At 41.3% G+C, this 10,406-nt stretch overlaps 1 protein-coding gene across 7 annotated transcripts in view; it reads right to left on the bottom strand.

Moving 5' to 3' along the window:
• Positions 1–10,406, bottom strand: part of SPATA13 (spermatogenesis associated 13) — a 130,366-nt gene that overhangs the window by 4,189 nt on the left and 115,771 nt on the right. For all 7 annotated transcript variants that reach the window (XM_015852092.2, XM_015852095.2, XM_032442162.1 and 4 more), the window contains 7 exons: positions 9,980–10,159; positions 8,787–8,972; positions 6,813–6,992; positions 5,927–6,159; positions 3,143–3,272; positions 2,231–2,603; positions 288–362 (listed from right to left, as the gene is read on the bottom strand). In XM_015852092.2, the coding sequence (XP_015707578.1) occupies positions 288–362; positions 2,231–2,603; positions 3,143–3,272; positions 5,927–6,159; positions 6,813–6,992; positions 8,787–8,972; positions 9,980–10,159 (1,357 nt within the window). The remainder of the gene's footprint in view (positions 1–287; positions 363–2,230; positions 2,604–3,142; positions 3,273–5,926; positions 6,160–6,812; positions 6,993–8,786; positions 8,973–9,979; positions 10,160–10,406) is intronic.

Genomic DNA, 10,406 nt, shown 5'->3' with positions numbered 1-10,406 from the left:
TTAATTTCCTCTCTGCAAACACTTTCCTACAGCCATAAATGAAGCACTTGTTCTTCTCTAATAAAGAGATAATGGCAGCATACTGTCTAGAGGAGACTGGGAAACTGACTTAGTAGGTAGCTCACAAAGGTATTTCAGTTTGAAATTGGGCTAATGTGAATAACTCAATCTCCATGTAAACCCAAGGATAAAAGGTAAAAGCTTCAGAAATTGAATCCCTGTACTTATTCCTGAGAACAAAAACACTGGAATAAAATAGGAGCATAACGCCATCCTTAAACACCTACCTTTCATCTTCCCATGCCTTGACTTACGGGCGTTCTGCATGGCTTGTTTCTTCTGGTTTTCTGAGATTTCCATTCCTATGAGACAGAGTAAAGAAAGGACATGGTATAAAAATATTTAATCTAATCGTTGCTTTTACTTCCCATATTTAATGAATTCATTTGATGATCCATGTGGAATAAAAAATGTGATTTTAAAAGCTGGAAAAGTTTCCTGTGCACTGAGCAAACTCCACGCTATTATCTTAGATGAGCCTTTTTTGTATAAACTTGGTGCTTTTGCATAGCAAAAAGAAGGAACTACTGTAACTCCTCTGCACAGTTCTTGAGCAAACAAGATACTGGGTGGACATCATCTTCATACAGCATGTCCTGAACATGCCAAGGAACTGTCATTGGCAGTGCAAACATGGCAGAAGGGTATGGAGGCCAACATTCCCTCTACCCTAAGGACAGAGCATCCCATCCTCTGCCAGACCAAAGGAGGCTGTGATGTGGTTGGGGCTGCCATCAGCCTGGGGCTGGATCCCACACTCCAATTTCTCACATACTCATTTATACACTTGCATGAATTACGTGATTCAATAGTATGCCATATACTACTGCGTGACAGGTATAAGACTGGTCTGTGCGGAGTACAGAGAAGCCAGACAGCCACCGTCAAAGGCAGCCAAGTATCTGGCATCATCTGGAGCCTGTGGACATGCTATTCACTTTCCTCTCCCTGCACACATGGCCCTGAAGACACATGGGTATGTTATGCCAGCATGAGCAGACTACACTTTATGTGATGCCTCTCCCTTCCCTGAACTGCACTTGAAGAGCACAAAAGCTGCAATTCAAAAGCATAGCTGCATAGCTCTATGCTTTTAAAACTACCTCTACTCTTTTAGCCTGAACTTATAGAGAACTTCACACAAATCAGCCTATTAACATACAAGGAGCAGTTAGCCATAATTTTGGGGTACGAGGGGTTTCTGTTATTTTATTCTGCTTTTTTTTCGTTTATAGAAACAAGGAAACAGACAAAAAAAGAAAAAAAATAATGAAAGCAGTTTCATCAGCAGAGATCAGACCACTTTCTTAGGGTTGCTATTAGTGGTTTGGAGGAGGATTTTCTGGATGTGGGCTTTGTTCACATGTATTCATAAAAGCTAAGAAAAGCGAGATATGGTTTGGGAGACAATGACCCGCACCAAAGTGTTTTTGAAAATAGAAGTAAAATGCCATTTGAAGAGTATGCATTTCTTCTCGGAGCAGTTAGATTAGAGGCTTTATGCAAACTCCAGTGAGATAACTTACAAAATCAACAAGACAAATTTAAACCTGAGGTTGAGAATACTGGCGACTTTCCACTGGTTTTGGCTAAAGGAAGTGTTTAATTACGCCAAAAATATGTTATATATTTATGGAAAACAAGCAGTCTTCTGGGTAACGGAGAAAATGGCCAAACTACTTTCACACACAAAACCAGGCAGATATTGGCTATTTCTACTCAACCATCTTTCTTCTGGCTCAAGACACCTGCATCAAAACTGGTGTAAGTACCATAGTACTTATAGACCTGCCCTCACAATCTTTGTGCTCAGCTTCACAGAAATGCATGACCCAGTCACAAATAAGTGTTAGTGCTATTAAAATAAATCTTCTCATTATCACTGCCACTGGCACCACTGTTGTGTGGCTACCCCTTTTGAGTTTCCCCAAGCTCAGGGTTTTCTGGAGCAGTGTTGCCTACCAGGCATTACATGGTAACATGGAATGGAATGGCCCACAATGATAGCACAAACACACCTGAACAGCTTTCACTTCTACAGCTAAAAGTGATGTCAGATAACAAAGAGGCAACAGTCCCAGAATGCAGAGAGCACATCTGCACAAAGCATTAAAAAAAGTGGAAAACTTTTGTTCTTACTGCCTTTTAGAGAGGAAATCCTCGCACTTACCCATTTCCTTGTCTTCTTGAACTCTTCTCCTTTCACTTTCACATGCCTCCATCCACCTCTTCTTATCCTCTTGCTTTTTTGCACAAAACAAATGAACCTCTTCTGTCGCTCTGTTTATTATCTTAAAAGCATTCTTGACATTAATGTTAAAGTCTTTGTCTCTGCCATCCTCAGCGTCCACAAGTTCCATCTCATCCATGTCAATACGATCCTTATAATACAAGATGTCCCTTCTCAGAAGGTCCTTCTTACAGAACACAAGTTGATGGTCAAAGAGGAAGAAAGTCCTCTGCTGGCTTTTGCCTTGCTTTGATATTTTGGTCAGTTCTCCTGAGTGGATCAGTTCTGAGCTTCTGGCTAACACATCCGGTCCCTAAGATGATATATAGTCTTTAAGTAAGTAAACAACTATTTCAGATCTTAGCATGTGCCTTATCAGCCTCACTTCATTAATCAAGTCTTAACTCCATTTTATTGTGTTTTAAATATTAGAGCTGAAAATGCCATAGATCTCATATCGGTAAACACAATAAAGGTGATTCTGGTCTGCCTTCTTTCAGCATAAATCAAGAGGACACCTGTTAAAGTCACTGGAGCAGGTTCAAGTTTGATAAAATAACCACAAATCTGGATGAGACTCCACAGTCCAAGTATGACAGAAAAATCCATTTTGTCATTTCCTACATGTCAGTGTCATCTCAAAGACAGCTGCTCATGTACCACCTGCTGCTCTTCCTGAATGATAAACAGGGTAATCAGTAACAAAATCACTGCAACTGGACTTTTAACTGAGCAGTGACCAGCTGAAACGTAGACACCCACCAACTACCTTTCATGCAGACAGACAGACCCTGTAGAGGACATGAAGTACTGTACACAGTGCCTTATATCAGGAAAGGGTCTGGCACTTACCTCCCAGTCTACTATAGACACTTGCCAACGTGCAATCTTGTCTATGCTTTCCAATCTTCGTTTTCGCTCATTGATTAGGCATGCCACATTCTTCATAGCCTCATAAGCAGCTTTTATGTTGTTATAATCACTGTGAAATATAGGCAACATTTCAAAGATCACTTGTACAATGGGTGTGATGCAAATAGAAGCTGTGACATGGTACCTGAACTACCGTGATGCATTTATCCTTTTACTCAGAGTACTTAAAGAAGAGACGTGATTCTCAGCTATCCTCGACCTCACACAACAGTCTGTACAGAGCACTGCTGCATTTTGTGCAGGAGCAAATTACTGAACTGGTACAAGGAGGCAGAAGTAGATTAATGAATAGAAACAGTGTCTCTACTGAAAACAGTGGTAAAACCCCAAACTGATCTATACATTTCACCAAAGGGATTTCTTTTTGAGCAAGATTTTAGGGGGATTTTATTGCAAAGGTCATCCTTTGATCATGTTTAACACTTGCATTTTCTCCCTTTCGTTCCCAGTGGCTGGGTGAAAAAATGTGAACAAGGAAAGTTATGCAGGCAGAAAAGATACAAACAGCAACCTGGTGAGCAAGGGACCCAAGAGCCTGAGCACCAAGGAGAAGAATTAAAGTGATAAAGTGGCCCATTTTCATGGAAGAATTGTGCAAGAGCCAAGGCTGTCACCTTCCCCTGTCTGCTCCAGATGGAATTTAGTCTCCTGTTCTTCCTCCATTGCTCTGCTTCCCTCTTATCTCCCTGAGCTCCACATATGCTTATAGCTCTCCCCAGCCAGTAGGCATGTTTAGGTTTCCCTCTGTATAAAATCAATCCCTCATTCACCTTCCTCAAATAGTCTCTAAGAAAAAGGAAGGAAAGAGGTTTATTTCTTGCCTTAGAGTCCCAGCTGCCTCCCCTCCATTATCTCTACGACTCTTGCAGAAAAGGAAGTTGGAGGTAGAAAACAGTATGAGACAGAAATAAACCCTGCCAGAACATCAGCGACACTGTCCTGTTTATCTGCTTCTGTCTCAGTTCCTATTTTCATCAGCTGCTGCTGATGGATGCATTTCTTTACACATCTGCACCCAGCTCTCCTCCCTTTGTTGATAGCTTTGGGGTCCCTTTTCTACTGCAGTATACTCAAAAAATGAGATGAACAATAACAATATCCTGCCTGTGTCAGGGAGATGTACCATGGGTGACCACTGGACAGCCACTGTGCTACTCCTGCCCTTCCTTATCTCAGCTCCTTCTCCCTCTCTGTGTGTACATCAGCCCTCACTTGTGGCAGTGTGGCCTTCTGTGCACATCTTCAGCCACTTTAAGACAACAAAAGAAAAAGATACAGAATAGGCTGAATGGAGCATTGCTGAGGCTCTGTGTGAGTGTGTGCTTGTCTGCTTGTGGGCACCTCTGGACACTGAGAGCGTGGCTGTGTCTGTAGAAACCAGAGCTGAAGCCTTGAATATCAGCAGTCAACATCCTTTGTGGTCCCTAGCAAAAATTCCCTTGTTTCCAAGTGTGGTTTTCTGAAGGTTGAACAAGCACAGACTTCTGCCCACAAAGCATCACCTCAGGCTGCATTTGGACTTTGAGCACTGGGGTTACAGTGGAACATTTTTCTTGCAATTGTGCACATAAAAAGACAGGCATTTAAAGATATAATCTTAATTTAGTCAAAGAGGTAATCAACCCAGGGGTGTACTAGAAAGGCTAATAACCTGTAACTTCAGTTCTTACTTATCCTAGATGAAAATCTAGTGTCTGGAGTTGTTTCCCAAACACGGTAGATTTAGGTTAGATATAAGGATATCACTGTCTTTTACAGTGAGGGTGGAGGCATTGTAACAGGTTGCCCAGAGATGTGCTGGATGCCTCACCCCTAGAGACTTTCCAGGCGAGGCTGGATCAGGCCCTGGGCAACCTGATAGAGCTGTGGTGTCCCTGTTCTTTGCAGGGGAGTTGGACTAGATGGCCTTTAAAGATCCCTTCCAACACTAAGGATTCTATGATTCTGTTCTATGATTCTAAGTAATTCGAAGGAGTGGAAGAAAAATAAATAGTTCCCTCTAGTATCAATGTTTTCTGGCAGACATCAAATAAAAAAAGTATTTATTGTAGGTTCATGGGAAGAATTCTTTAATTAATTGACTGCTTCCCTTTTCTGAGGAGCTCTTACTTTTACAGTACCTGTCCTATCCCATTAAGATCTCTACCCAGTTTTGTATTTTCGGTAAAGACCCAACTTGTTTCTGGTGAGGAGTTCCATTTTGTGTTCAGTCATTACACTGAGCTTACAAATGAACAAAGCAGTTGTTCAAGCACATATCCAGAAAGCCCAGTGATGTAGCTCAGTTACAAAGCAGATTACAAAGAGTGCAAATAACAAAGATTCTCATATCAAATTTTTTATGGAACTGATATGGAAATAGCATTCCCCAAGTATTCTGCATTTATTTTGGGGCAATATGAAATTGTCTTGAACGTACTGGGGGACTTGATGGAGTACCAACCTACCTTTAGTGGCAGTTTCTATCAGAAGGCCACAGCAATGAATGCAAAAATACCCAGGAAATCCCTGAACAACATTTTCCTAATGATTTTTTATAACATTTGGATAATATTGCAATGGTTTCAAGATGCCCGTAAGGAGTTCCACTCTATTGGAGTCACTGGTAGTTTTGTTCCTGATCTTGAGAACTGGCGTTTTGTCACCCAAAGGCTTTCAGTAATTAGATTCCTGTTTTAAGATTTGTCTTTTTAATTCTCTCACCTGTGCTCCTGCGTGGTGTATTTGAGCAGTTCTGCGAGCTGCAGGGGGTATTTGCAGATCTTCTGCACTGGTGTCAGTAGGAAACCATCTATGGCAATGTCAATCATCTGCTGAAGCAAGCGACAGGCCTCAAAGAAGTGACGGTATTTGCCTTGTTTCATTAGTTTGGAAAGCTCAATGCAGGCACTGGGATGATTGTTACAGTACTCTGAATAAATAGCAAAGCCTTCTTGCTACAAAAAAGAAGTCAAAGCATTACCTGAAGTATTGATTACAAAGGATGAAAGACATATTTTGTAATACCTATTATATCTACTTACATTAATTAATTCATTCTTATTTTGCTTCCAAATTCAGTAACAACCAGTTTTGTAATTACACATGAATCTACCTTTAACTGCCAAAGCTGTGTACATTCTCTGCATGAACACAGAGATAAAGGCTTTAATTAAGGTCAGGATGACCAAGCCCAGTACTTCAAGAAGTACTTCTGTTTGGGGAATCCTTGAAATCAGAATGCCTTGACAGCTACAGGTTTCTGTTATGAATTAAGACTCCTTCCCCACCACCTTCAATCCTTATTTTCTTTAGGAAGTTATTGCACTCCTGAATAAGCAATCTGAGATCACTGCAGACAGACCAGCTCATCTGTGATCACCATGGTTTTGAAATCGTGTACAAAGACACATAATTCCTAAAGACTGGGGGAAATCTGAAATATTTAAATATGTTTTAAACCTCATTGTCAACACTTTACATTCTAAAATGCTGCCTGTTTAAAGCCCAACATTTGATAGCCACTTGGTAGTAAAGTCCCCTCATGCAGTTATCATTTTCTTATCAGATTTTGTTCATTTCATAAATAAAACCAACTTCTGCAACATACATGTTGGAGAAAGCACGATCCTATCTCGCTCAGATGAGGCTCCTCTTTGTTGTACTGTTTCTCAAGATCCTTCAGAAACTTTCTCTGGAATTTGTAAATATCCTCAATATTTCCAAAAATGGTGCTGAGCTGGGCTGTGGTGAACATTCCTGTATGTTTGCGACACTGCCGAATGTAACCCTGGAAGCAAAATTAACAAAAAACCTCATTAGTTTGAAGATACAGAAACAGTTTCTACCCTAAAAGCATCCTATTGAACTGGCAAAAACCCAGTGATCAATGGGCATGTGAGCGGATTCCCAGCCATACGTACACGACTGGACAAGGAGATTGCAGATTCATGCACAAATCGATTCTTCCAAGCCAATGTGCAACTCCTGCTTTAACTGCTGTGCTTTTCTTTAGTAATCTCATGTGCCATAACAGTTCTTCTTTACAGGAACGAACACTGAAACAACTAATATACAATTTCTACCAAGGCTAAAGTACTGGTTCCTTAGGCAGCTGGTATAGGTAGGGCCCAGTCTAAGCCAGGGAAGCAAAATTAAGGTCATACTGTAATATGTTCAGAATGCTGTTCTTTGATAAAAGTACTGGTAAGGAGGTAATAGTACCACAAGATTAACATAAAAATATTTGTATGTTCACTTGCAAGAACATCACATGGATCTAGTTCCTTCATATCCAGGGCTAAGTAGATGCATAACCAAGTCCATTAGTTTTAAAATGCCTTCAGAGAAAATTCTACTCCCCAGCATTAGGTCAGTAACCAGATCCTATCAGTACTCCCACAACCAGAAGGTAAATGTGAGGCCAGGGGCCTACTTCAGGCTGCAGACTCAGCTGCTGTCACCACGCAGATCCTTAGGTACCTGCTGCTCTGGCTACACGAGGACAGGAGTGTGCAGAGCAGCAGCTGATAGCATGAACAGCAGCTGTGCTCCATTCCACCATCAGTTATGGGAGCAGATGACTCCTAAGGATAGCTGGCATGACAGGGGCTATCTGCCAGGCTGCTTCTAGGCAGGGTTCTCCCAAACAGCTTTGGGAGCAGACAGCTGTAAAAATCTATTGAGGATTACCACGAAAATGAGCTCCTGTGTGGCTCTTTAATGTGGGCTGCAGGCACTCCTCAAATGCAGCAAGTTTTTCTTTCCTGGCTGTACCAAAAGGCCTGATTCACTAAGAAACAAACTGCTGTCGTGTCTATTGCATGGCCTGTGAAAGAATCTAGCCATGACTGAAGGATAACAACATGGCAAATACAGAGAGAACCAGCAAACTAAGTGTAGTAAGAATATTTGTAAGTTGCTAAGTGCCCATCCAGATGTTAACCACAAACACGTAAAAAACAGGTCAAATGCATTCACAGTCTATGTCAGAGAAAGCAAACGTCAGTGAAAAGTACTAAGAAGCTTCTTGATGGAACAAGATCCTTCAAGGTAATTTGACTGAGAAGAAGAAAAAAAACCACAGTGTTCTCACTATTCCGTGACTCAAACAAATTAGTTCTAAGGCACCTTTAAAGACATTGTAGCTCTGAAGCATCCACACTAAGTCTCTTTGCCGAAGAAAATCTCACCAGCAAACATTCTCTTTGCACATTACTTACATAAAGTTTAGCCTCTGAACTGTATCAGGTTCTATTACAATCACTGTAGGTTTCCTATCTAAACCAAGTGATAAAAAGCTTTAAATAAACTGCATTTCCTCTCCCTTATTATTATGGAAATAGCGGTCAGACATGCAAACAATTTTTTCCATGTCGAAAGTGGAATGGTTTTTTCAGAAAGGAAGTGGTGCTTCGTGGCAGCCTGCAGAGAGGAAAGCCTTACGAGGGCACAACTTCTGAGTGACAGCCTTAGAAGTGCAGTTTGGAATGCCCTGACATAGGAAACTATTCCACTTCTCAACTTAAGTGGGATGTTTTGTTCCCATTAAGTCAGCTGAATGCCCTCAGCTTAAAGCATGTACCTCACAGATGTCCTTGAGATGCTTGATATAGACTCGTTCTGTGTTCATGATTTCCTGTATAACGTTGGTTCTCATCTGATCCTTGTTTTCAGCTATTTTCTGACGATGCTTGCTAATATCTGCATCTTGTTCTTCGTCCTGGATACTACTGCAGTTTTCTGGCAGCTCTTCCTGATTAACTCGCAGCTGCAGCCACAACAAAGCAGAGCAGAGTAAAACAGCAAACTTTACAAAATGTGACAAAACCATTACAAAAATCTGACAAATAAGTGACAACTTGGGCAGAAATGCTCCGATCCCTTCTTTACAAGACAGCATTCCACACAATAAAAAGTTCCCGTTCTACTCACCGGACATTCAAACAATGTGTTGAGATTTTTTTTTTTCAGCTAGTTAAACCCATGGCTTTCTACTCCCAGCACCTGAGATATACACATTGTGTACCTGTATATTTTCCAGAATTAAGTTTATTTCTCACCCTTACTAATAGTTAATGCCTAATTTGGGCCAAATCAGCTTATGATATTCTTCTGCCCCAGCTCCCTGTCTGGGTAACAGCACCTTCTTTATCTGCTTTTTTCTCATTGTCCATTTTGGCTATAGAGCTAAAGGCAGGAACCACCACCTGCAGATTGTGCGGTACTTAATACAGTGTAGCTCAAGTTTCATTAAAGGCTCTCAAAAAGTAAATTAAATTTAATTATAAAATATAATTTGGTGTTATATCATTCAAGAGTCACAATAACCTGGTTAAGTTCTGACAAGGGAGCTCAGACTATGAACCAGACTCCTAGAGAAGACTGTGGTAATAAATTATGCCATTTTACCAGGAAATCCCTGCAGTACCAGAAGCCAGCAGCACACAGCACAGCTCGCCCCAGTCTCTCACACAAACTGCTGTTCTCTTCGTATACACTCCTGGCTGAGCTTCCTGCTGCCCTCATTTCTACTTGTGAAATTTCTTCAGCTACAAAAGGGCCACACAAAGGAAGAAGTGAAGAGCTAGAGGATCTGAGGGTATGATCCTCTACTGCATTATAATGTGGGAAGTCGCTAGGAGCTCCACCTCTGATGTTTGGATGTAAAGATGCTAAGGATCTGCCCCTTCATTTAGATTTAGTGCCACAGTCACCTCCATGTTCTACTACAAGGGCCTCATGTATCAGTGGTGCAAAGGCAACAGAGTTACTAACCCTGACAAAGCTAGCTGGAAACCAGGCTTCTTTGTCCTCATTTCTTCCCCACCACCAGTCTTTGTTGGAAGCTTCCAGGACTCTGATGACATCTCCAGCTTTGAAGCCCAGCTCTTGATCATCCATAGTGACGTGGTCCCAGAGAGCTTCTGCATAGACAATGCTGCCATCGCTTATCAGCTGAGATGGGAAGAGAAAAGGGACGTGAAGGATAAAGAATGAACTATATATAAACTACCAAAAAAAGATCAGAACATCTCACCAGAGTGCCCAGGATTCATTCTCCTAGAGGATAAAACTAAAATTCTGCATTTTCAGAAATCTGTGCATACATCCATTACAGGAAGAACAAGCAGAGTCCTGTTCCAGAGCAGGTATGTAGCTAATGAGTCAGGCTCGCAGGAAGTGTTGTAACTGAGCTCTTCCC

This window comes from Coturnix japonica, chromosome 1 (assembly GCF_001577835.2).
Source record: "Coturnix japonica isolate 7356 chromosome 1, Coturnix japonica 2.1, whole genome shotgun sequence".
Classification (NCBI taxonomy): Eukaryota; Metazoa; Chordata; class Aves; order Galliformes; family Phasianidae; genus Coturnix; species Coturnix japonica.
The sequence above is the reverse complement of the archived record's forward strand: the minus strand, read 5'-3'. Positions and strand labels throughout refer to the sequence as shown.